We start from the raw sequence: 27592 nt of genomic DNA on the forward strand, positions 1-27592 counted from the left end.
AAGGGAGCACAGGGAAGGTGCTGTGTTTTGGGAACTATGTTTACTCTGTAGCTCTCATTGTGGGGGAGATTCTCACCAGTGGCTGTAACAGGTTTGAACTGATGTTTGCACAGGGCAAGAGGCACGAGTCAGCACGTTCTGCCCTGCACCAAATCAAACAAATAATAGATTTGCCCCAATATTTCAGAGCGCTGAGCTTTTATCAGGTCAAATACAGTCAGAGAGATATGGAAAGGATCCTTCGGCCAATTGTGCCCATAATGCTTATCAAACATCCATCTATTCTAACCCCAATAGAATGTAATACCAACAGAGAGGGTTCAATTCCTGCACTGGATCAGATTATCATGAAGGACTTTTATTTATTAATTCATAAAAATATTTTATACACATACATAGCAGTTCAGTTCTTAACAATGACATATGAAGGAACAAACAACCAGTGGAGTTTGACTCTATCCAACAAACAAACCAAGAGCATCTCTTACTTGTTTCATATTGTATTTACATATAGTTGAGGCAAAGGGGGTTCTGATAACTGAAGGACTCCCATTTAACTGTGGCAGAAAGACATTAGACTGTGGTCTTTCTCCATTGCACCTTGGCACCAGCTGCCCCAAGCTTTACTGCGTCTCTCAGCACGTAGTCCTGAGCTTTGGATCGAGCCAGTCTGTAACACTCAGTCAGGGTCAACTACTTGCTCTGAAAGAGCAACAAGTATCAGGCAGACAAAGAGCATCTTTTACTGTGTTGATGGTCCTCCTCGCCTTTTCAACCTCTCCACTTGCCTGAGGCATGATGACCCTGAGATTAAACCACAACCACATAGAACATAGAACATGACAGCACAGTTCAGGCCTTTCACCCCACGATGTTGCGCTGACCTGTGGAACTAATCTGAAACCCATCTATCCTACACTATTCCATTCTCATCCATATGTTTATCCAATAACCATTTAAATGCCCTTAAAGTTGGTAAGTCTACTACTGTTGCAGGCAGTGCATTCCATGCCCCTACTCTGAGTAAAGACATTACCTTTGACATCTGTCCTATATCTATCACCCCTCAATTTAAAGGCATGCTCCCTCGTGCTAGCCATCACCATCCAAGGAAAAAGGCTCTCACTGTCCACCCTATCTAACCCTCTGATTATTTTATGTGTCTCAATTAAGTCTCAACCTTCTTCTCTTTAATGAAAACAACCTCTAGTCCCTCAGCCTTTCTTCATAAGACCTTCCCTCCACACCAGGCAACATCATCATAAATTTCCTCTGAACCCTTTCCAAAGCTTCCACATTCTTCCTGTAATGCAGTGACCAGAACTGTACGCAATACTCCAAGTGCAGCCACATCAGAGTTTTGTACAGCTGTAACGTGATCTCATGGTTTTGAAACTCAATCCCTCTACTAATAAAAGCTAACGTACCATATGCCTTCTTAACCAACCTATCAACCTGGGTGGCAATTTTCAGGGATCTATGTACCTGGACACCAAGATTTCTCTGCTCATCTACACTACCAAGTATCTTACCATTAGCCCAGTACGCTGCATTCCTGTTACTCCTTTCAAAGTGAATCACCTCACATTTTCCATATTAAACTCCATTTGCCACCTCTCAGCCCAGCTCTGTGGCTTATCTATGCTCCTCTGTAATGGACAGCACAGTGGCTCACTGCTGCCTTACAGTGCCAGGGACCCAGGTTCAATTCCCACCTCGGGTGACTGTCTGTGGAGTTTGCACATTCTCCCCATGTCTACATGGGTTTCCTCCGGGTGCTCTGGTTTCCTCCCACAATCCAAAGATGTGCAGGTCAGGTGAATTAGCTATGCTAAATTGCCCATAGTATTAGGTGCATTAGTCAGGGGAAAATATAGGGTCTGGGTGGGTTACTCCTCAAAGCGTCAGTGTGGACTTGTTGGGCCAAATGGCCTGTTTTCATACTGTAGGCAATCTACTCTAATCTAAACTGCACTATCTACTTAGTGTCATCTGCAAATTTACTAACCCATCCTTCTATGCCCTCATCCAGGTCATTTATAAAAATGACAAACAGCAGTGGACCCAAAACAGATCCTTGTGGTACATCACTAGTAACTGAACTCCAGGATGAACATTTCCCATCAACCACCACCCTCTGTCTTCATTCAGCTAGCTAATTATTGATCCAAGCTTTTAAATCAACCTCAATCTCATGCCTCCATCTTTTGTGCAATAGCCTACTGTGGGGAACTATATCAAATGCCTTACTGAAATCCAAATACACCACATCAACAGCTTTACCCTCATCCATCTGTTTGGTCACCTTCTCAAAGAACTCCATAAGGTTTGTAAGGTTCAACCTACCCTTCACAAAACAATGTTGACTATCCCTAATCAACATAACCCTTTCCAGGTGATTATTAATCCTATCTCTTATGACCTTTTCCAACACTTTACCCATAACTGAAGTAAGGCTTACTGGTCTATAATTACCAGGGTTATCTGTGCACCCCTCCTTGAACAGGGGACAACATTTGCTATCCTTCAATCTTCTGGCACTATTCCCGTAGACAATGTCAACATAAAGATCAAAGCCAAAGGCTCTGTAATCTCCTCCCTGGCTTCCCAGAGAATCCTAGGATAAATCCCATCCAGTCCTGGGGACTTATCTACTTTCACACTTTCCCGAATTGCTAACACCTCCTCCTTGTGAACCTCAATCACAAAAACAACATTGTCTTTTTCCAGTGTGAATACTGATGAAAACTATTCATTTTGCATTTCCCCTATCTCCTTGGACTCCATGCACAGCTTCCCACTACTGTTCTTGATTAGCCCTAATCTTATTGTAGTCATTGTTTTATTCCTGACACATCTATAGAAGGCATTAGTGTTTTCCTTGATCCTATCTACCAACAACTTCTTCTGTCCCCTCCTGGCTCTTCTTAGCTCTTTCTTTTGGTCTTTCCGAGCTAATTTGTAACCCTCAAGCGCCCTGACTCAGCCTTCATGTCTCAGTACCATAAGCCTTCTTCTTCCTCTTGACAATAGATTCAACCTCTTTAGTAAACCACTGCTCCCTCACTCCACCACTTCTTCCCTGTCTGACAGATGTACAATTATCAAGGAAACGCAGTAGCTGTTCTTTGAATAAGCTCCACATTTCAATTGTGCCCATCCCTTGCAGTTTCATTCCCCATCCTATGCATCCTAAATCTTGCCTAATTTTATCATAATTGCCTTTCCCACAGTTATAACTCTTGCCCCGCGGTATATAATTATCCCTTTCCATCACTAAAGTAAAAATAATCGAATTGTGGTCATGATCACCAAAGTGCTCACTTACCTCCACATCTAACACCTGGTCGGGTTCATTACCCAGTACCAAATCCAATGTGGCCTCGTCCCTTGTTGGCCTATCTGCATACTGTGTCAGGAAACCTCCTGCGCACATTGGACAAAAACAGACTCATCTAAAGTACTCAAACTATTGTATTTCCAGACAATATTTGGAAAGTTAAAGTCTCCCATAACATCTACCCTGTTACTCTCGCTTCTATTCAGAATTATCTTTGCTATCCTTTCCTCAACGCTTCTGGAACTACGTGGAGGCCGATAGAAAACTCCCAACAGTGTGACCCCTCCTTTTCTGCTTCTAACCTCATCCCATACTATCTCAGTACACGAGTCCTCAAATGTCCTTTCTGCCACCATAATACTGTCCTTGATTAATAGTACCACATTATATATACGTTTACCATCATCTCTGTTCTTACTCAAACATCTCAATCCTGGAACCTGCAACAACCATTCCTGTCCCTGCTCTATCCTTGTCTCCAAAATGGCCACAACATCAAAGTCACAGGTATCAACTTGCTGCAAGTTCACCCACCTTATTTTGGATGCTCCTGGCCTTGAAGTAGACACACTTCAAACCACCTTCCTGCTTGCCGGTGCATGCTTGCGACCTTGAAACTTTATTTCTGACCTCACTACTCTCAACTTCCTGGACAGTGGAACTACAATTTAGATTCCCATCCCCCTGCTCAATTAGTTTAAATTCACCCGTATAACATTAGCAAATTCCCCCCCCCCCCCCAAGGTATTGGTACCCCTCTGGTTCAGGAGTGGACCATCCTATTTATAGAGGTCCCACCTATCCCAGAATGAGCCACAATTATCCAGATATCAGAATCCCTCCCTCCTGCACCATCCCTGTAGCCATGTGTTCAACTCCTCTCTCTCCCTATTCCTCACCTTGCTAATACATGGGACAGGTAGCAAACCAGAGATAACAGTTTTGTTGGTTCTAGCTCTAAGCTTCCATCCTAGCTCCCTGAATTTCTGCCTTAAATCCCCATCCCTTTTCTTATGCCTTTAGTACCAGTTACCTCTCTTTTCTTTCTCTCTCTCTCTCTAAAGAGACAGCAGCTCTATGGTCCAGTGAACTATGACAACTTTACCCATCTCCTTTTAATTATAGAGTCCAGTTGATTCTCTCTGTATGACTAAGTTTCATATTGAACATTGTATTTACCACAAGGGAACGAGAACATCAATATCTTTATTCTATTCATTTGCATACATTACTTAAAGGCTTACTTCCCAGGGGATCGATAGTTCACATAAATGCACAGTTAAATTCATGAATCATGTAGCAGTGCTCCATTGTGCGTGATGCTTTTAAATAGATTTAAAAGATGTGTTAAATTCAAAGGAATCATTACAGAAATTGCGTTAAGAAAGAATGCCACAGATGCTTAATACTGAATTATCACTTCAATTGGAGGGAATGCTTCTTTAAATTTCCCAGTCAAGGTCAGTAGGGGCAGATTCTAGTCCATAATTTATAAATGACCAATGAATAAATATGTGGAGCAGTCACAACATCGACAACAATAACAGACTTCTACTTATCAATTCCCCCGTTGCACGGTGGCTCAGTGGTTAGCACTGCTACTTCACAGCACCGGGTCCCAGGTTCAGCTCCAGCCTCAGGTGACTGTCTGTGTGGAGTTTGCACATTCTCCCTGTGTCTGCGTGGGTTTCCTCCAGGTGCTCTGGTTTCCTCCCACACTCTAAAGATGTGCAGGTCAAATGAATTGGCCATGCTAAAATGCCCCATAGTGTTAACTGCATTAGTCAGAGGGAAGTATGTCTGAGTGGGTTACTCTTCGAAGGGTCGGTGTGGACTTGTTGGGTCGAAAGGTCTGTTTCCACACTGTAGGGAATCTGAATCTGATCTGAAAATTTTGGAAAGGTGAAAACTAATTATAGATGAATATGAAAGGGTAAAGAAAAGTCAATTTATCAATCATGCCTATCCCGTCCTGAAGATTGCACACGTGAATAATGCAGCCTAAAAGAAACAGCTGGCTTTATACAGCATCTGTAATATGGTAAATTCTTCTGAATGTTAGTTTGATATAAGCCAATATTATGGCAGATGGTGAAGGTTGCAGCTCTGATGAACAGTCATCTAAATTCAAAATGTTTGCTTGCTCACTCTCCCTGGATGTTATCTGACCCGCTGTGTTCTGCAGCATTTGCTGTTTTCAGTACAGGTTCCAGCAGCTGTAGTAATTTGCTCCCACATTGTGTTTGTTTTAAGGGGTGTCGTAATGGAGAAAAGGCAGGCTGAGCTGTTTGCAGAAGGGATTTCAAAATTTAGGGGCCGGACAGCTGAAGGCACAGTGATCGCTGGTGGAGAAATTAATATCAGGAATTCCCAAGGGGCTAGAATCAGATGAGCGCAGGGATCTCTGAGCATTGGGGATTTGGAGGAAGTTGCAGAGCTCGGATAGGATGATGCTGTGGAAGATCTTGAAAACAAGAAAGACACTTTTAAAATCAGGCTGAGGAAGCATGGGGGAGATGGTAAATCTAACATGGAATTAGAGGGACATGTGTGACAGAGTTTTGGATGGCCTCAAACAGCATTTTGAATGTGGGACATGTATGGGCTGACCCAGGCAGTTTTTTATTCCTGATGAAGGGCTTTTGCCCGAAACGTCGATTTTGCTGCTCGTTGGATGCTGCCTGAGCTGCTGTGCTCTTCCAGCACCACTAATCCAGTGGTGGAACTGGTGCAACTGGTCACGTTCTCAAGGTTGGAATGAGCAGCATTGGGAACGTGCTGATATGTGGTCAGCAGCTTAGTTCAAATATGATCAAAAATGACACCAAGATTGCAAACAGTGTCAGGCTGTGGCCAGGGAGGTGGGGCTGGAATCAGAAACGTGGGATCGTGCTGCAGCTGGACAAAACTCTGGTGCGGCCACATTTGGAGTATTTGTGTACAGTTCTGGTCACCACCTTATAGGAAGGATGTGGAAACTTTGAAAAGGATTCAGAGGAGATTTACGAGGAAGTTGCCTGGTATGGAGGGAAGGTCTAACGAGGAAAGGCTGAGGGACTTGAGGCTGTTTTCGTTAGAGAGAAGAAGGTTGAGAGATGACTTAATTGAGACATATAAGATAATCAGAGGGTTAGATAGGGTGGACAGGGAGAGCCTTTTTCCTTGGATGGTGATGGCTAACACATGGGAACATAGCTTTAAATTGAGGAGTGATAGATATAGGACAGATGTAAGTGGTAGTTTCTTTACTCAGAGAGCATGGAACACACTGCCTGTAACAGTAATAGACTTACCAACTATAAGGGCACATAAGTGGTCATTGGATAGGCATATGGACGAGAATGGAATAGTGTAGGATAGATGGGTATCAGATTGGTTCCACAGGTTGTTGCAATATCAAGGGCTGAAGGACCTGTACTGCGTTGTAATGTTCTATGTTCTAGAGTTTATTGCAGGAACCTAAAATAATAGCTTTGGCTGTCAGAATATTCAATTGAATTAAATATCTGCTGATCCTGTATTAAACCTGACAAGTTAGTGACAGTGGAGGTGGTCAATGGAATTGGTGACGAGGTAGAGCTGGGTATTGTCAATACACATGGAAAGACAATGCCACCCTTTTAGATGATGTCATCAAGGGGAAGAACAGAGATGGGAAACAGCAAAGGGTGAAGGTCAGGTGCTTGGGGAACACCAGAGCAAGAACAAGAAGGGAAGTCATTGCAGATAATCCTCTGGCCCTGATTAGATGCTTAAAAATGTAACTAGGCAAGTGTAGTGCCACACAGCTGCAGGACAGCTGGGTTAGGAAGGTTTGAAAGTTAACTCAGACAGGGTCCATGATGAATATAAAGAAAGCAGGAAAGAACTCAACCCCAGGGAATTAGGAGGGTAACAATGGGCCATGTAATGACCTTGGTACATAGGGTTAAAGAGAATCCCAAGACATTCTATAGATGCATTAAAAACAAGAGGATAACTAGGGAGAGGATAGGACCTGGATTAGTGGTGCTGGAAGAGCACAGCAGTTCAGGCAGCATCCAAGGAGCTTCGAAATCGATGTTTCGGGCAAAAGCCCTTTATTCCTGATGAAGGGCTTTTGCCCGAAACGTCAATTCCGAAGCTCCTTGGATGCTGCCTGAACTGCTGTGCTCTTCCAGCACCACTAATCCAGAATCTGGTTTCCAGCATCTGCAGTCATTGTTTTTACCTAGAGGATAGGACCTCTCAAGGATAAAGGAGGGAACTTGTACTTGGAGGCAGAAGATGTGGGTGAGATCCAAAATGAGTACTTTGTATCAGTATTCACCCAGGAGAAGGATATGGAGAATAGTGAGATAGTGTGGACCATGCCAATATACTAGGCTACTTTGAGATCAAGAAAGAAATGGTGTTGCATCTCTTGAAGAGCATTAAGGTGGATAGATCCCCAGGGCTCAATGGTATCTGCCCCAGCTCACTGAGTGAGGCAAAGGAAGAGATAGTTGGGACCTTGACCAAGATCTTTGTATCCTCACTAGCCATTAGAGAGGTCCTGGAGGACTGGGGAGTAGCAAATGTTGTTGCTCTCTTCAAGAAGGCAAGTAGGGATAATCCAGGAAACTATAAGCTGGTGAGACTCTTAACAGTGGTTGGGAAGCGATTGGACAGAATTCTTTGGGATAGGATTTACATGCATTCCAGGAAGGTTGTGGTGGCTTTGGAGAGGGTGCTGAAGAGGTTTACCAGGATACTGCCTGGATTAGAGGGTATGAGCTATAAAGAGAGGCTGGAAAAACTCAGGTTGTTTTCTCTGGAGTGGCAGAGACTGAGGAGAGACTTGATAGAAATCTTTGAAATTATGCGATGCATAGATAAAGTTGACTGGTCAGAATCTTTTCCCAGAGTTGAAATGTCTAAAACTAGGGGACATGCATTTAAGGTGAGAGGGGGTATGTTCAAAGGAGATGTGAGGGATGAACATTTTACACAGAAAGTGGTAGGAGGGTGGAACGTCCTGCCAGGCTTGGTGGTGGATAAAGATACAATAGGGGCGTTTAAGAAACTTTTAGATAAATTCAAATAATGCAGGGAAAAGAAGCAAGGGCAGGCAGAAGGGATTGGTTTAATTTGGGGTCATGTTTGGGCCAGCATTGTGGGCCGAAGGGCCCATTTTTGTGATGCACTGTTCTATGTTCTATGTTCTATGATCTGTGTTCTATGACAGTGCAGAGACATTTCAGACAAGTGTCAGCAGATTAAGAAGCCTAAGGAGGGACAGTTTGCATTGCCACAATTACATTCTTGAAGAGACAAGAAGTTAGACTGAAATATTAGGCTGGTCTTGGGAATTTTTGTTGAAACTCAAAGGAAATCGAATATGTCCTGATATGTCACTGTTACTGGTATCACTAATTCAAATTCATGTTGATAACTTCCCTATCCATCCAGTTTCCTTCTGAAAGCCGCCAATGAATTAATTCCTGCTGAAGCATGCAACCCATTTCAACAGATACCAGTTGTTTGCAATAAATAAATATTTTCTCTACACTAACTCTATGCTTTAATGATGAGCACTGGTGACTCAGTCTATGTTTTTCTAACTATCTTGCTAAAATAATCTATCAGAATCTAATCCCTCTATATTGAAAAGGGATAAAAGCACCACATATCCTTTATTAGATTTTTAGATACCCTCCACTGCCTTACAACAAATGAAGCATTTTAGAAATCTATTCAATGAACAGAATGGAAAATACAATTTATACACAGTATGGCCCCAGAAACCTCAATGCAATTATAAACAGATAATCAGTTTCGTTGACATTAGTTCAAGTACAAGTATCAGGGTGGACTTTGGGGAAACTACACCCAGTTTAAGGTATGCAGTCATACTTCACTGAAGGCTGTATTCTTCCAAAGTGAAAAAGATCATTGCTCTAAGTCTATCATGATAAGTAAGGGTGTCAAGCAAATTGATTTCCTCTGAACCTTTCAGAAGGACATGACATCTTTTGTATAAGGGTATTATATTCGGGCACAATATTCGAGATACCCTGTACAGCTGAGCAAAGGTCTTCTACAAGCTAAGAACTGTGTTTGTAATTTCATATCTAATTACCTAGTTTTGCTTCCTAACCTCTTTCACAACATTCTCATAACACAATTTGTAGGTCTTCAATGTTTTATTAAATACAATTACTCAGATCATCCATCCAGGGAGCAACCTGCAACTACTCAAGCACAAATGCATAGCATTTCACTTACCAACACTGTAAGACATGTTACTGAATGACCCACTTGCAGATTTACTGAAGGTTTACATTCAGAATTCTTTGTAATGACATATGAGCCACACATGTGCACTCATTCACCCAGATAGTTTTTACCCACCTCTCTGTGGCTGAATGTAGAGTGGGGGTAAAGTCTGGAATAAATCTTCAACTTTCCTTGAGCAGAAATAATATTTTACAAAGGAACATGCGTGAGGCAAATGTTAATTAAATAATTATACTTCATGTCTGATTGTACCTAAATATCAACCAAGTTATACAAATGAATAATTTTTGTATCATAAAAATTGCTCACTCATTAAAATATGGCAGTTGTCTTTAATCTTTGTTGTATGCATTCTTTAATGTGATAAAATCTGAATTAAGGAAGAATATGGTCAGATTTTTAAAACTAATTATTGCCTTGACTACACTTCACTTTTCCAGCAATTTATAGAAAAGAAAATAGCATCCGATGGCACCCTCATGTCTCCAGGATGGCATAATATTCAGCTTTGACTGGAGAAATAGCAATCATTGTGCCAGATAATAATCATGTCCAATAAAAACAAACTAACCAAGTTCCCTTAACATTCAATGGTTTTGACATTGTTGAATCCCTATTATCAACATCCTGGAAGTTACCGTGGCCGAAAACTTAACTGGCCATATAAATACTAAGACCATAAGGGCAGGTCAGAGGCTAGAAATTCAGAGGTGAGCAACTCAACTCCCCACTCCCTAAAGCCTGTTCACCATTCACAAGGCATATGTCATGAGTGTGATGGAAATACTCTGCATTGCCTGGATGAGTGCAGAGGTAGCAACACTCCAGAAGCTTTGTACTATCAAAGACAAGTCAGCCTGTTTGATTGACACCTCACCTGTCACATTAAACAATCCCACCCTCCACAACTGTTCCACAGTGGTCACAATGTGTACCATCAAAAAATGCATTTACTGCAAAGCTTCTTCATCAGCATGTTTCAAACTGCTGGTGTCTCATCTGAAAGAAGGTGAGCAGGAGACAAATGGGAACATGACCATCCATCCTGCCATCAATCTACGTTGTCATTTTTTCACTATTGCTGGATCAATATCCTGGAACTCCCTCCCTAACTGTATGGAAAAACAGAAATTGCTAGAAAAGCTTAGCAGGTCTGGCAGCATCTATGCAGAGAAGTCAGAGTTAATGTTTCAGGTTGATTGAACCTTCCTCAGTATTGGGTTTTTGTTTCTGATTTAGAGCATCCACCCCACAGTTCTTGTGGTTTTTATTTAGATTTATGGATGTACCTATACCACACATATGGGGGGGTCTAGATTAGAGTGGTGCTGGAAAAGCACAGCAGGTCAGGCAGCATCTGAGGAGCAGGAAAATCGACGTTTCGGGCAAAAGCCCTTAATCAGGAATCCTGATGAAGGGCTTTTGCCCGAAACGTCGATTTTCCTGCTCCTCAGATGCTGCCTGACCTGCTGTGCTTTTCCAGCACCACTCTAATCTAGCCTCTGGTTTCCAGCATCTGCAGGCCTTGTTTTTATCTATACCACACACATGGCAATCCTTCAACAAGATTCTCCAGAACTAGCTCATGTTATAAAGGGATGGTGGTAAAAGATGGCCTTGATAGCTTTGCCCACATTCTCAAAAAAACACAAAAATAAACAAATTATAACTATCAAATTACTTTAGAAATACCGACTGGCTATTAACCAGGCTTGTGCAATAGGTCTTATAAACAGCACATGAATAAATAATTAGATAAACTGCTTTCAGTGGGAGTGGGTGAGATAGAAATGTTGGTCAGAACATTGCTTTCTCTGCCCTTCCAACTGTGCCATGGAACCATTTTGCCAATTGCTTAAGAGGTCAGGTCTCAGTCTAATAGCTCATCAGAAAGGCAATGTTTCTGACACTGTAATGTTTGCTAGTGCTGTACCATAATGTTGGCTTCATCCTCCAAATAGCTTGAAACACAAACCTCCTGAGATTTAGATGATTATGTTGCAAACTGCTTCCTGGGAACTGTGCAAACATCCGAAAGATGTGATTTGTACACTGACAGGGTGGAAGCCCATCACATTGAGTAGGATGCTGTTGAAGACTTCATGGCCACATACACACAATCAATGACACCCTGCACCTGGGGAAGTCCTGAGATGGCTCTAAATCTGATTGATCTCTCCCCCTGATGAAGATGATGATTGTAGAATCACACATCGCTAGCCCACATGAACATGGTATTAGTCACATCCTTGATTCACCAATGGGGTGCAGATTGGGGAGTCCCATACATACCTCCAGTGGATCCCTGAAAGAGCCACTGACATATAATTTGAGGCACAGTGGCTTTCAGGGCCACTGGTATTGGGTTTCCACTAGAACACCTGGAACTCAACTCATGCTGCAATGTGGCGGGAGATATCAGGTTTGTTAGCTTTTGTTTTGATTCCCTCCTTTTGTAGGTTTCTTTTTTTTCGTACTCCGTTGAAGCAATGTGAATATTGATGAACTTGTATCTTGCTGAAGATTTTTATCTTGAACCTATCAGAAAAAATGCAGGAATGCCTAATTTCAAATAATCGCAACAATTCTTACCTCTGGAGAAAAGAATGCTGATTGGTTGGAAAGTTTAGTCCAGTTGGCTAAGGCAGTAGCATAGAAACATAGAAAATAGGAGCAGGAGGAGGCTATTTGACCCTTTGAGCCTGCTGTGCTGTTCATTATGATCACAGCTGATCATCCAACGCGATAGCCTGTTCCTGCATTCGCCCTCACAACCTTTGACCTCTTTATCCCCTAATGCTGTTTTAAACTCCTTCTTGTTTTAACTTCTGCTGCATTCCCCGTGGTAATGAATCCCACAGGTATACCATTCTCTGGGTAAAGGCTTTTCTCCTCATCTCACTCTTAAATCATTTACCCCATATCCTTAGAATGTGACCTCTCATTCTAGACTCTCTTGTCATCATGACTTTTGTTCCTGCATTTACCCTGCCTAGTTCTGTTAGAGTTTTATAGGTTTCTGTGAGATTCCCCTGACTCTTCTAAACTCCAGTGAATACAATCCTAATCATTGTGATCTCTCCTTATGCTCAGTCCCATTATCCCAGGAGTCAGTCTGGTACACCTTAGCTGCCCTTCCTCTACAGCAAGATTATCTTCCTCAGATAAGGAGGCCAAACCACACACAATCTTCCAGGTGTGGTCTCACTAAGGCCTTTATAATTGTAGCGAGACATTCCTGCTCCTGTGATCAAAAACTCTCACTCTGAAGGTCAAATTCCATTTGTTTTCTTGACCATGTGCTGCGCCCTCATTTTAAAAATGTGGGTAAAAGAGTGGACAATCAGCGATTAAACAATGTGGAAACATAAGCTGTATAAGCCATCAGATAGTTCAAAACAAGCTCAGTGGTTTGAACGTTTTATTTTGTTTGCAGGGAATTGGTTCCTGTGCATAAATGCAAGTCACTTCTAGCAAGCACCACTGAGCTATGTTGAGAATTTGGCTGATTATCTTGAATTGGTAATATATCCATGAAGACACAGAGGGTTGTTCTGTAAGTGTTGTCCAATCATACCCAACCAAAGATATTTGTTTTGAGTTTTGTGAGCCTGGGATGTGCTCTGCCTGTCAGGGAACACGCTGTTTGATTCTATCCATTGGTGATTGAGAATTACTGCCTACATGCCTGGCATCATCCTTTCACTGAAATTCAAACATGAGCTTATTTAATTGTGACGTAGGTCCATTTTGGGCAGATGTTAGTATCCTGCTAGTGGGAAGTATTACTTGTGTAGCCATTGCATATTAGCAGCATGAAATGGTTTATTTAACTTGCTGTTCAAATGTATAAAATTCTTTACTTTTCCAGGGTAATTTGAGCTAAACCAGGAGTGTGATATACAGCAAAGAATACAAGTCTAAAAGGGTTGTAAGATCATTGGGTGCATATCTGTACAAATTATGTTTCAGTTGTTTCAGGAAGCTTAAGAAAGTGATTAATACGATGTATAGGACATGAGCTTTATCAATAATGACAGAGTTCAAAAACACAAAATAATAGTGAAGGCATTAAATAACATTGGTACAGCCACAACTGGATAATTTTGTCCAGTTCTTAAACACCATTCCTTAGGGAGAATGTGAAGACATTAGGAAGTGTGTGTAAAAACAAGAATGGTCTGGAGATGAGAGACTTTAGTTGGCAAGATATGATGTAGGTTCTGGGACTCCTCTCAGCAGCACAGTGGCTCAGTGGTTAGCACTGCTGCCTCACAATGCCAGAGACCTGCGTTCAATTCCATCCTTGGCCAACTGTCTCTGTGGCGTTTGCACGTTCTCCCCATGGTTTTCCTCTGGATGCCCAGCTTTCCTCCCACAGCACAAAGATATGCAGGTTAGGGTGGATCAGCCATACTAAATTGCTCATAGTGTCTAGGGATGTGCAGGCTAGGTAGGTTAGCCATGGGCAATGCTGGATTATAGGGTAGTGGGGTGAGTCTGGGTGGGATACTCTTCAGAGGGTTGGTGTGGACTCGATGGGCTGTATGGCCTAATTCCATACTGTGGGGGTTCTAAGAAAATATTGAGAGGCGATTGAATAGTGATCTGCAAAATCAGGAGAGAGAGAGTAAGCATGAAGACATTGCTTTAAATAAAGAATTGAGAAGGCACTGATTGAAGCTCCCTGACAAAATGTGACATGAGGGTAATTTTTAATGCAGCCAATGCTTTGAGTCTGGAGAAGCTTGTCTGAAAGGTGCTGAAGCTGCTTCCAATGCTGTTGTCAAGGAGAAATTATATAATTACTGGTGGAGACTGATGTCAGCCTATAAGAGGAAGGGTAAGTTAATGTTAGGGAGCAGGTAGGGACAGGGTCTGTCAGTGACCTCCTGCTTTGTAACCATTCTGTGATTCCAAAGTTTAATTATGTTTTGGTAAGCTAGGTCAAGAAAATAACTAACAAGACAATAGAATAAAACAAAGAACTGCCTAGACTGGATATCAAAAACGAAAACAGAAATTGCTGGAGAAACTCAGCAGGTCTGGCAGCCTCCGTAGACAGCGCGAAACAAAGTCAACCTTTCGAGTCCGGGAATCTTCTTCAGAACTCCGTCCCAATGTTCCGCTATTTCTCTCTCCACAGATGCTGCCAGACCTGCCGAGTTTCTCTAGCAATTTCTCTGGTCGATAAGATATGTGGAACACGGCTTTATCAATAGGGGCATAGAGTTTAAAATCACAAAGTCATGGCGAACCTTTCAATAACAATGGTGCAGCCATTCTGTGTTTCCAATGATCCAAAGTTCCCTCCTCAATGAGTAAGACAGAGAAAACCGCCTGCCTTTCCTGGGATTCATTAAAAAGTGTATCAAAGGGAGATGCAGGATGGCAACAACTTGATAATCATTACTGGGCAAGATGCAAATGTTCGGCATAAAACTATATATTAGGAGAAAGTGAGGACTGCAGATGCTGGAGATCAGAGTCGAGAGTGTGGTGCTGGAAAAACACAGCAGGTCAGGCAGCATCCCAGGAGCAGGAGAGTCGACGTTTCGGGCATAAAATTCCTGAAGAAGGGCTCATGCCCGAAACGTCGATTCTCCTGTTCCTTAGATGCTGCCGGACCTGCTGTACTTTTCCAGCACCACATTCCCAACATAAAACTGTATATTGGAAATAATAAACGAGAAAAGCCTATTGAGAAAATGCATATCATCCGCGCGTTATAAACTCTGGAGCTTCAACGATCACAATGAACAATTGAACAAAGAACAATGAACAAAATAACACAGGGACAGGCGCTTCGGCCCTCAAGTCTGCGCCGACATGTTTTCCCATTCCATACTAAAACTGTCTTCACTTACAGGATTCATATCCCCCTATTCGCATGGTATTCATGTATTCGCCCGGGTGTTGGAGATTACATTTTATGTTACAATAGTTGCCCCACAATTAAACTTTAAAAAGGATTCGCAGCACTAGATTCCTAAAGATCGGTTGTCTGCGTAGATTTCCTTCTCAAAAATCAACCCAGTGGAGTTGAGAGTGACCCTGATTTACAGACCGACTTATCGGAACGGAGAGGGGTCTGTTTTGTTCGGCTCTCCAAGAAATGATTCAAAACGTACAGGAAGGAGTCTGACTCTTACAGTCGGGCAGTGTTGAAGTAACGCTGTGAGAGATCTTCCAAGGTATGCCCAGCAAACTGGTTCAAATCACTATCACCTCAATATGCGTGAGAAAACCATTCATCAAAGTTTTCTGGTTTTGTTTATTTGTTTCTGGGCTGGCCGTGCAGCAACATGCCGCGAAATTCGTTAGGGTGCACATTTCATTCAGAATATACATTGCCTTCAGCACAAAACCTTTTCCTGTGAAGTAGTTGTCTCTTTGCAAATGTTTTCCTAAAAACCAGAAAGGGGAAGCAGCCTCGGCAGCAGCGGAGACGAGAGAAACCCAGTTAGCACAGGGAGAATTGGCCGGGCTGGAGATTTCAGCACCTTGGACAGTTCTCTCTACTTCAAGCCACTGTGTGTCTCTCTGCCAAACTCACTCAGCCCCAGTCAGAGCCCCCCAACTGTGGATACGGGAAATCTCCAAACCCATCCTTAGCCCTAATAGCCTCGAGCAAGCTCCAATTCCCTTACAACTCGAAATTTCCCCCCTGAATCCAATTTCAATAGCTCGGGCTCCCTGTAACACTCCTCAAAACGAACCCCGAAGGTTTTGAAATGGACGATCATCTGGGCAGAAACACCGACAGAAATTACTGGAGAAGCTCAGCAGGTCTGGTTGCAGCTGTGGAGAGAAATCAGAGTTAACGTATCGGGTCCGGTGACCCTTCCTCAGAACTGGATAATCTGGGCTTCATTCTCGCCTTCAGTCTGCTATTAACCTGGTTTCAATCGGGGTGGGGTGGGGAGGGGGCTGGTTCTCTATATGAACCTGTGGGTTTCACAAATTACCGAGGTTAAAGAGAGAAAGAGAGTGGGTGTGGGTGAGAGAGTGTGTGTGTATGAGAAAGAGTGCGTGTGTGAAAGAGAGAGACAGTGTGTGAGTGTGTGTCTGTGTGAGAGTGTATGTGAGAGAGAATGTGTGTGTGAGAGACTGTGTGACAGTGTGTATGAGAGTGTGTGACAGTGTGTGTCTGTGTGAAAGTGAATGTGTGTGTGTTTGTGTGAAAGTGATCGTATGTATGAGCGAGTGTGTGTATGTGTGACTGTGTGAAAGTGAGTGTGTGTGTGTGTGCGTCCCTGTGTGAGTGTGTATGTGTGTGTGTGTGCGTGCCTGTGTAAAAGTGAGTGTGTGTGTGTGTGAGTGTGTGTATGTGTGTGTGAGAGAGAGTGTGTGTGCGTGCCTGTGTAAAAGTGAGTGTGTGTGTGTGTTTGTGTATATAAGAGAAAGAGGGAGACAGAGAGTGGTCTCCTCCCCCTCCCTTTTCATTCATAAATGTGTCGGCACCATGCTCCCATGTTCTGCGTCATTAAGCAGGCTACAGACGTGATACCCAAAGCTGAGAAGCAAGTATAAAAGTCCAGGAATCAGTCTGTCCCCCCAAATAACTTCCTACCAGCTTGCAATCTCATCTGCAGGGAGAGAACTGCAGCACTGGCCAGACCATCCTCCGCCGTTAAGAAGTTACACGGTATGTATTTCTTCATCATTCTCCATCCATTTGTTACTTAAAAACAAAATGCAATCTGAAGTTGATTCTTATCCTGCCTCAAAATGAGGCGGTTACTGGAGTCGATTAGGGACTTGCTTTTCAAAAGAAAAGAACGCGAGAAAAATCTCGACAGAATTTTTGACTGGCATTTTCTATTCGAAACACAGTATGTCTCCAATATCCGCTCCAAAATTTCCGGATTATTTTGCGGTCTGTTAACTCGATTCGTGTCGTGTCAACATGATTTATTCTCGTTAACAGTGGGTTACAGAGGCGGCTGGGTTTTTGAGAAGGAAAATAAAACAAAAAAAAGTTTACAAACTGGTTCAGATAATTAATTTGAAACATTTTATTTTAAGATGTAAAGACTTGGCCATGCAGGATGTGTGTGTGCGTGTTTATGTGTAATTTCTTGCTCATGCAACGCTTACATTTCCGCATTTATCACGCGGAAATGGCTGGCCAGTTTATCCTGTTTAATTTGCTGTCAATGATTTCACCTGAAATGGTGGGTCAAAGTCAACTGGAAAGCAAGAAGGCAAAGGTGCTGAGAGGCGCCGGGTGCAGTTCCCGTGGCAGGGCTTTGAGCTCACGTTAAGTTCCAGTAAGTGAAGTCATCCCCTCAATGATCCGTTACCCACTCACTAAAAGACAAACGAAATGCTGCCTAATTCTGGCCCGTGGTTGGATAAATGTGGCAAGAGCTGAGGATTTGGTGCCAGTTTAGGATTTGATGACAATTTAGGATTTGGTGTCAGTTTAGGATTTGGTGTCAGTTTAGGATTTGGTGACAGTTTTTATCTGGTTCTGTCTTGCAGATTGGCAGCCCCCTGTCATGAAGACTCCGCTGCTGTCCTACACGGTTATCCTGCTTGTTCTCTTCTTCCGCAGTGGGCATTGCCGAGCCCTGGATAGCTCCACACCCAGCAGGACCCGCCCGGATCCCCAGGCAGCACCCCAACAGTCCCTTAGTCCATTCTGGATCCGCGATGGGGAGGAATACCTCATGCTCCCGGGCAAAGATTCCAAGGACAGCGCTGGGGTCTCTCCCGCCCGCTGGCAGATGGTCCTTTCTGATCCAACTTTCCCGAAGCATATTCTGCGAGACCCAGTTGGAGACTTGGAGCAAGTTAGCAGCAGATACCAGGCCGAGAGGGGTGGGATGTTAGACAGAGGGAAGAGGTTAGACGACCCTCCGATTTCCTTGGATCTAACATTCCACCTTCTCCGGGAAGTGCTGGAAATGGCCAGGGCTGAGCAAATGGAACAACAGGCTCACACCAACCGCAAAATAATGGAGCTCATCGGCTGAGAGAGAGGGAGGGAGGTGTCCCCACCAAGAACATCAATCATAGCGCTGCTCTGACACTAGTGTTTATTTTTATAGCGCTAAACTGTTAGTGTGCAGTTCAAACAACCCAATCCTGTAGCTGACAGTCCAGTGTAGAATTGTAGTGAATAAACGTATCGGTGCTCAATCATGTTTCATGTGTAAGAGAATGTCTGATATTTATATTTTTTAATAAAAGCTGCTTTATGCTTTATTGTGGAGCCAATGTCCTGTTCAATTCAGCCTGACATAGCAGAGGGAGGTGCCCGCGGCTCACCGGGCGCGGAAACCCTGAATAAAGATCGCCCTTTGGTTCTTTCTTGCGTTGAGTTGTTCCATTTTCCGAGGTTTGTAGCCACAAGGAAGCATTTATTCGGTGCGCTCAACCCTCAGGCAACCCCTGGGAACATAGAACATAGAACATAGAACAATACAGCACAGAACAGGCCCTTCGGCCCACGATGTTGTGCCGAACTTCTATCCTAGATTAAGCACCCATCCATGTACCTATCCAAATGCCGCTTAAAGGTCGCCAATGAATCTGACTCTACCACTCCCACGGGCAGCGCATTCCATGCCCCCACCACTCTCTGGGTGAAGAACCCACCCCTGACATCTCCCCTATACCTTCCACCCTTCACCTTAAATTTATGTCCCCTTGTAACACTCTGTTGTACCCGGGGAAAAAGTTTCTGACTGTCTACTCTATCTATTCCTCTGATCATCTTATAAACCTCTACCAAGTCACCCCTCATCCTTCGCCGTTCCAACGAGAAAAGGCCGAGAACTCTCAACCTATCCTCATATGACCTACTCTCCCATCTCCCCCCAGCTCCTCACCCCCACTCTCCCAACCCCCAGTTCCCCACCCCCACTCTCCCAACCCCCAGCTCCCCACCCCCACTCTCCCATCCCCGCTCCCCCACTCTCCCAACCCCCAGCTCCCTACCCCCACTCTCCCACCCCCACTCTCCCAACCCCCAGTTCCCCACCCCCACTCTCCCACCCCCTTGCCCCACCCCCACTCTCCCAACCCCCAGCTCCCCACCCCCACTCTCCCACCCCCTTGCCCCACCCCCACTCTCCCAACTCCCAGCTCCCCACCCCCACTCTCCCACCCCCAGCTCCCCACCCCCACACTCCCACCCCCCCAGCTCCCCACTCCCACTCTCCCACCCCCCAGCTCCCCACCCCACTCTCCCACCCCCCTTTCCCCACACCCACTCTCCCAACCCTCTTGCCCCACCCACACTCTCCCACCCCCAGCTCCCCACCCCACTCTCCCAACCCCTTGCCCCACCCCCACTCACACACCCCTTGCCCCACACCCTCTCTCCCAACCCTCTTGCCCCACCCTCACTCTCCCACCCTCCAGATCCCCACCCCACTTTCCCACCCCCCCCAGCTCCCCACTCCCACTCTCCCACCCCCCTTGCCCCACACCCACTCTCCCAACCCTCTTGCCCCACACCTACTCTCCCACCCCCCAGCTCCCCACCCAACTCTCCCACCTCCCCTTCCCTCCCCCAGCCCCCCTACTCCCAACCCCTCTGCCTCACTTCTGGCGCTCTCTAGCTCCGGCTAAAGGGGACGATTGAAAGGGTTAGTATTTGCCGAGCCCGAGGGGGAATGATATCGGAGACTGTCCCACCAGAGAGTTTGGGCAGGTATTCCCCATCAGAATTAAACAAGCCCTCGGTCACCAAAGCACAAAGACCCAACAGTTATCCAACTTGGAGCAGGAGACCCAGGGGTCAGCTTCGCATTGAGGTCCCGCTGTTGTTTTGGAAGGGTTCGGCTGTTTGCCTGGATGTGGGGTTTTCTCTCTCTCTCTCTCTCTCTCTGTCTATTTAGCCAGCGAGTTTAACCAGGAAAAGGAGAACACGTGGCGACTTCCTTGTCCCGCTTTCTGCCCCCCGCCGCTTGGATCTTCGCTTTGGCCTGTGGCACTGTCATCAGAACCAGTCTGCAACAGGGAGACACAAAGACATTCGGTTACTTCAGTGGCCATTAACAGCTCCCCTTGGAGCCTGACAGTTTGATCTCCCATTCCCCCCGCCCCCTTCCCCAGCCACACCATCCCCAGCGCCTTGGCATCTGACCGGGCAGTGCACTGTCCCTCAGGGCCAGACCCACTGGAGGATCCGGGCTAAAAGAGGGGTTTGGGCGCTGCTGAATCCATGAGCTGAAACAACGCCGGCTCGTTTATCTCACAGCTCCTGTGCCTTTGTAACAACGTTAAAACCACAATTTGACAAACTGCGGAGGCTGGAAACAGACACAGAAAGTGCTGGAGAAACTCAACAGGTCTGGAGAGGAAGCAGAATTAACGCGGAGAGTCCAGTGACCGTTTTCCCGAAGTCCTATCGTTTAACTCTCTTCTCTCTCTGTACAGAGGTTGCCAGACCCGCTGAGTTTCTCCAGCACTTTCTGAGTTTGTTTCCGACATTTCTCTGTGTCTGTCATAAAGTGGACAAAACCCCCTGGCGTGAAAACTCGACATTGGGTGGGAGACCGCAACAATCACTCCAATAATCCCACAGCTCATTCCCTGCCTCGACTTCCTTCAAAACACCAGACTTAAGACACACGCCTTTCGATTCCTACTCCCATTTCTCCAGCGGTTCACACCTTCCCGTTACAGGGGGCGTCTCCGCCCAGTCTGTAGGACCCGCCCATGGAATAAAGTTGCATTTCTAAAGTGCCCAGGTAATTTTGTTTTCCCGCGGAACGTTCTGACTGAGCGAAGCTAAATGTAACAACAAAGTGGCCGATGGCCTTGAAGACTGGAATTGCAGAGACGAGCTACAGAGTGTTCAGCTCGTCATAGAACTAGGAAATAGTGCAGCACAGGAAGAGGCCACTCGGCCACAAGGTGTGCTTCATCTCTCTTCATTCAATCAATCTCATTCCTCATGTACCTGTATTTCATTCCCCCTTTCTCAGGGCTATGACTCAGCGAGTACAGTCCACGTGTAAACACTAAACGCCTTAAAACTGTGCGCTTGGCTCCATCATTGAAACGGTCCATTGTCTCCTTTGAACCTTCCCGAAGCCTTCACCGTACCAAATCACTTTCATCCAATCTCTTTTTCCTGCTCTTGGGAGGCAGGCCCACTTTCTCCAATCTATCCCGCATTCCCAGAATGAATCCAATGATCTTCCTCTATGCTAAACCTTAGCCAAAGTTTTCCCAACCTTTCCACAATGTGGGATCCCAATCGGACACCGTACTCCAGCTGGGACTGAGCTAGTTCATATAAGATAGCACCGCGGGAACAGGAGGAGGCCATTCAGCCCCTCAAGCCTGTTTCACCATTCAATGAAATGTGGTTGATCCATGGTTCAATCTCATATGCCCGCCTTTGACCGTATCACTTAATACATTTCTTAAAGAATATCTATCTCAGATTTAAAATTATCATCTGATCATGCATCAAGTGCTGTTGTAGAGAGTTCCAAACCTCTGCCACCCTTTGTGTGTAGATGTGCTTCCTAACAGCTCTCCTGAAAGGTCTGGCCCTAATTCTCAGACAATGACCTCTGGTTCTAGAATCCCCAACCAATGGAAATAATTTATCTAACTTCCTGTATTTTGTACTCAATGGGGTTAATAGTGCCTAAAAACAAGTGATGCGCAAGTATCCAGAGCACTGCAGGGATTGCACATCATGCAGTCCCAACCATTTAACATCCAGCTCACCCTGTTTAACATGCACCTTGGGCTAATAATGCTATTGGATTCATTAGCAACATGTTGCTTACTCAGCGCCGATGAAAGGTACCGTGTACCTCTTAGAGGGGAGGTGTGTAGTGGTTGAAGTGGGCCTGACAGTCAGGCAGGGAGTAAAGGTGCCCTAGGTGCCCGCCCCTTCACTGTTTGATCACTCAGCATTGCCCTTTGATGTGAAGGGCACTGCTTGTCACTGACCACTCGGGTGTTTCCTTTCTTCCTGGTGGTGGTGAAATGAATAAAGATTTATACACCTGTTGTCTCGCACTGTGTCTCACACCTGTATGCACAGAATGAGTGCTGGGAAAAATATAAGCACTACCACCTAACAGTGGGGAAAAAAAGAAAAAAATATATAACCAGGAGGTTTAGAATCTCCTCAGTTTAAGGGACTGACTCTGTTTAAAAAAAGCTGCCCTGGGAAGGGGGTGAAAGAAAAACAGAAATTGTTGGAGAAACTCAGAGTTAACTTTTCGAGCCCAGTGACCCTTCCTCAGCCTTCACTCCCCACAGATGCTGACAGACCTGCTGACAATCTGCTTTGCCAAACTCACTCCCTGCCTATCCCTCTCCAGGCACTGTGCTGCATGGGGATGGGTCCTTCCCAGAGTTAGGGGCGGGGGCTGGGCAGTTGCTGATGCTGTTTTTTCTCTGCCCCCCCCATAACTCCACCCTTGCCCAGATTCACCTCCAGTGTACCCGGACTTGACCAGTAACAGCAGCTCGTTGTGACACTCTCCTCCTGGTGTGTACACACACTTAGTGCCTCATCTGCTTGTGGCAGTCACTATGGAAATACTGCAGAATGGCACAGCAGGACAGAAAGTGAGCTCCAAAAGTTGTTGGAAGCTGCAATGGGGACCTGTTTGTGAAAGGCAGAAAGGCACCAGGATGTCCTATATTCCTCAAGTGAACTGAACAACCAGCACCCACATACTGAGAAGGCTCACACCTGTGGAGGGTTATTCCAGAGGATAAGTTCAAAGACAAACATGCAGCACTGTGAATTTCAATAAGCTTGTGTGAGTGGCCAGGATAATTGAATTCATCCTTAGATGTCATACCCTGCCAAGTGCTACACCCCCACCACTCACCTATCAACGTTCCCTGTCAGTCAGGACACAAAGCTGAGACTCAAACTTTCCACTGCACCTTCAGCTTGTGTAGTCTGACAACAACAGCTCACAGCTTGTTCACACTGCCAACCATTCAGCCATTACATCAGCCAGATTGTACTGACTGACCCTCTTCATCCCTTCCCCTCATGAGGTGAGGTTGTGTAAACTGGAGGAATCGAAGTGCACCCACATGACCCAAGCAGTTGCTTGTACAGAAGTCCTGAATAACAAAACCGCCTTCACCACCAGGCACACTGCTGTGGAGACATTAAACAACTATAGACAGCAACAAACACTCAGCCAATCAAAGCAACTGCAAGGAAAAAAAGAAGGGACCAGCAACTAATCTGTAAGTAATTGATAAATGGAACATTATCAGATAGACAGGATGAATATAAATTAGTGTTGGTCACTCTGAATGGAGAGAGGGGGTTGCAGATGGCTCAGCTTTGGGTTCATCTTTGTTCTTGGTTAATATAGATTATTTGGATTTGAGCACAGTAAACACAATCTGAAATTCTGCTGAATATAGAAACGTTGACACACGTTAAGGATGATGCAGAGATGTTAGCGGAAAGGGCAGGAGGCAGCAGACATAACTTAATATGAGTAAGTGCGAGGTAATATATTCAGGAAGAAAAGCACAGGAATGGGAGCAGATCGTTAGTGGATAAATAATCAAGGACATGAAAGTGACATAAATTTATACCATAGATTAAAAAAATGATGCCTTGGATAGATGAATAAAGTTAGGAGCAAAACATGACTTTTGATAAAGTATCACACATAGGCTACTTAATAAGAGAAGAGCCCACAGTATTGGTTAGAACATGGATTGAGGATTGGCTATAGAAGACAGAGATGATAGAAGACAGAGAATTGAGGGAAAGGGGGTATTACCAGAATGGCTGTCTGTCATTAGTGGAGTGTTGAATTAGTGGATTAGTGCTCAGGCCACAATACTTTTACAATACACATATAAACAATTTGATAACAGCAGTAAACATATTATTGCCAGGTTTGCAGATGACACAAAAACATGGGAAAGGTAAGTGGGGAGAATGGCACTAAAAGAGTCTACATTGGGATACAGACAGGTTAAGTGAGTGGGAAAAAAATCTTAGCAGATGGAATATAATATGGGAAGGTGTGAGATTATGGACTTTGGAATTTAGAAAAATGAGAGAAGGGTCTTGATAAAGTAGATATGGAGTGATTGTTTCCCCTTGTGAGAGAGTCTAGGACCAGAGGGTATAATCTCAGAGTAAGGTGTCACCCATTTAAGACAGAGACAAGGAGGCTCTCTTTTTCAACAGAGGGTAATGAATCTAAAGAATTCTGTAGCACAGAGGACAGTAAAGGCTGTGTCATGAAGTATATTCAGTGCTGAAATGGACAGATTTTTGAACCGTAAGGGTACCCATGCTTCTGGGGAAAAGGCAGAAAATGAAGAGATTCATTCATCTTAATGGAGTTGAAGATTAACCATGGTCTCATTGGATGGCAGAGGAGACACAATGGGCTGAATGGCCTACGTCTGCCTCCATATTTTATGGGCTAACATGAAGTGCTGGGATTACTCCCATTAATGCAGCAATAGCTAATAAAGGATTTAAATTATGGAGAATTTTTTTAGATTGAGTTGCTGAGGAGTATCATTAATTTCCATGGAAAGGTAATGGAGAACAAATCACCATCTTCGGGACAGGAAAGGATGGAAACAAAACAGTCCGAGAACATTACAGCAAACATTAAACAAGAGAAGTGTCAACCTCTACTGATGCCAAGGACTGAAAATCTCTTGCTGAATCAATGGTGAAAAATGCCTGCCAGTCAGACAATCCAATGGACAACATGAAATATCAACTCAGCTATGTCCAACTTGTGGACTTTGATCTTTCCACTTTCAACAGAGGTTACAGGTCTGTTGTAACTTCAATTTCAGATACTGTATTGAAAAGATGTAACAAAAGAAATTATAGCACTGCTGAAATTTAGTTGCACTTTAACTGGGCAGTTTGTACTTCTCAAATCAAGTGGTTATGTTTTCTTTGATTGACACTGGATTTTCTGAGGTATATGTTTTCTGTGTCAATTCCCCATCTGTGTCACATTAGCACATCCTATTGCTTTTCCTGTAACACATCCTCATGATGCAGCCTTGGCAATGGACATTTATCTGTGGAACAATGAAATTCAGTTCTCAGCCTGCAATAATTTATTACCATGATGATTTGAGTCTCTGAATATTTCTGCTGTTTTCAGTGTAACAAGTATTTTGGGAACAACAAAAATCATTGCAGGGGGTATAATAATGGAACAAAAAATGGAATCATCCCTACTAGATTCCAAAGTTTAAAGCTCAGGTCCTGATGATACTTAATGAAGATGGATTGATATATGAAATTAAAGACATTAATTAAGGTATAATGGAAAAAAGCAAATTTATCATGACGTCATATAATCATAGATATTTCTGTTAATTGAAATATTCTCAATTTAGAATTCTCCTGCAATATTTCCGTGAAGCAAACATGCTGAACCAGTCAATTCTGTTTCTATAAACACTGCCTCTGTCAAAGTATAATTTAAGACAAACATTGTTCTATAATTGTTGGATAATTGACTGTTATGGCATTCTCCTTCAATAGACTAAACAGAGCAGCATTTTAGCTGTTTCATTGTTTTGTCATGAATTCATTTACTCAGCATCAACATACTGCTGGTTTTTTTAAGTCCCATGTGTTAGAGACTTTACAAGAAAGAATAAGTTAATGTTTGTCAGCATACTTTGATAGAAAACTTTGTCATATGAAACAAGAATAAAATGCAATTTCTAGTAATTATCTTGACATATTTATATTCAGATAAAGTTATACTTTAGAACAAGAAAAAGCACAACAGCTTTTGAACTGAGCAACCAATCTCTGAAACACATAACGGCTATTGTAGCAGTGCAGGAAAAAAGTAAAGCAAAGTCCTAAAGATGTTATGGATTGAGAAAAGGGTTTTCTTCAGTGGTAGCGTTCTTTACTGAAAGTTGTGACTGGAGATGAGCAAAGCATTGTTTAATTTCTTGCACTACCTCATATCTTCAAATAAAGTTTTTCCAATGCAATATTCCCAGGATGGAAGATAACATGCTGGAAGAACATTTTGGAATACTAATCTACCAATGAAGAGAGGTGATTCCCGTGCAATGAGAAAAAAATAAAGTTGAGGACAAGCACTATCCAGCAGAAAGTGAAGAAACAATCTAAGGGTATGTTTCCATGAGAAACAATCTAAGGATATGTTTACACGAGAACAGCACTTTGGTTTCAAATTGTTTCACTTTGCAATGAACCTACACTTACAGTGTAAATGCAAGCTGCATCAACAGTCAGAACTCAAACTCAGAGGTGAAACAAGTACATGATGTGGAAGTGCCGATGTTGGATTAGGGTGGACAAAGTCAGAAGTAATACGACACCTGGTTATAGTCCAACAGGTTTATTTGAAATCACAAGCTTTCAGAGTGCTGCTCCTTTGTCAGGTGAAATCAGGTGAACAATGTCTAGCTAGACTCCATGGAAAATGAATCTCACTTCATTTTGTTCTGGAGTCAGTTTGGATATTAATACGTAATACTGCACTATTTACCATTCTATTAGAGTTATATAATTGTGCTCATTGCATAGAAAGCAGTTTCATAGCCCAACTGGTCCACAGAGTGCTTACATTTCACAAGAGCCTCCTTGCACTCTTGATCTCACCTTATCAGAATCTTCTATTTCTTTTGTTCCTCATATGCTTACCTAATTTCCCCTTAAATGTACCTTCCATTGACCTCAACAGCTGCTTACAGCCAGACCTCCACAATTATACCATATTTTGGGTAAAGAAATTTATTTAATACTCTACTGGTTTGCCAGTGATTATCTTTCCAAAATTTCAACTTTGGAATTACCACAACTGTACAGATTTTCTCTGTGTCTATCAAATCTTAACATAATCTAAAAATACATCCAACTGGTCATTCCTCAATAGCCTATGTCCCACTGAAAAGAATCTCAGTTAGTCAGTCTTTCTTGTTAAGTGCGTCATCTCAATATTGGTATTATCCTTTTGCAAATTTTTCAGTGTCACTATATTATTTAAATGA

General features: G+C 43.7%; 2 protein-coding genes across 6 annotated transcripts in view; one reads left to right on the forward strand and one right to left on the reverse strand.

Moving 5' to 3' along the window:
- The first annotated feature begins 17079 nt into the window (after positions 1 to 17079).
- Positions 17080 to 18811, forward strand: crha (corticotropin releasing hormone a). The gene is made up of 2 exons (XM_072571515.1): positions 17080 to 17246; positions 18086 to 18811. Exon 2 carries the CDS (start codon positions 18103 to 18105, stop codon positions 18577 to 18579), a length of 477 nt encoding a protein of 158 aa, XP_072427616.1. The 5' UTR covers positions 17080 to 17246; positions 18086 to 18102; the 3' UTR covers positions 18580 to 18811.
- A 1330-nt stretch (positions 18812 to 20141) lies between these two features.
- Positions 20142 to 27592, reverse strand: part of trim55a (tripartite motif containing 55a) — an 85821-nt gene continuing 78370 nt past the window's right edge. For 2 of the 5 annotated variants that reach the window (XM_072571520.1, XM_072571517.1), the window contains one exon: positions 20142 to 20563. In XM_072571520.1, coding sequence (XP_072427621.1) covers positions 20444 to 20563 — 120 coding nt within the window. In that variant the 3' untranslated portion in view covers positions 20142 to 20443. Of the gene's footprint in view, positions 20564 to 25328; positions 25628 to 27592 lie in introns of those variants that run through there. The other 3 variants (XM_072571521.1, XM_072571518.1, XM_072571516.1) reach the window with 2 other exon arrangements.

Source organism: Chiloscyllium punctatum, chromosome 5 (assembly GCF_047496795.1).
Source record: "Chiloscyllium punctatum isolate Juve2018m chromosome 5, sChiPun1.3, whole genome shotgun sequence".
Taxonomy (NCBI): domain Eukaryota; kingdom Metazoa; phylum Chordata; class Chondrichthyes; order Orectolobiformes; family Hemiscylliidae; genus Chiloscyllium; species Chiloscyllium punctatum.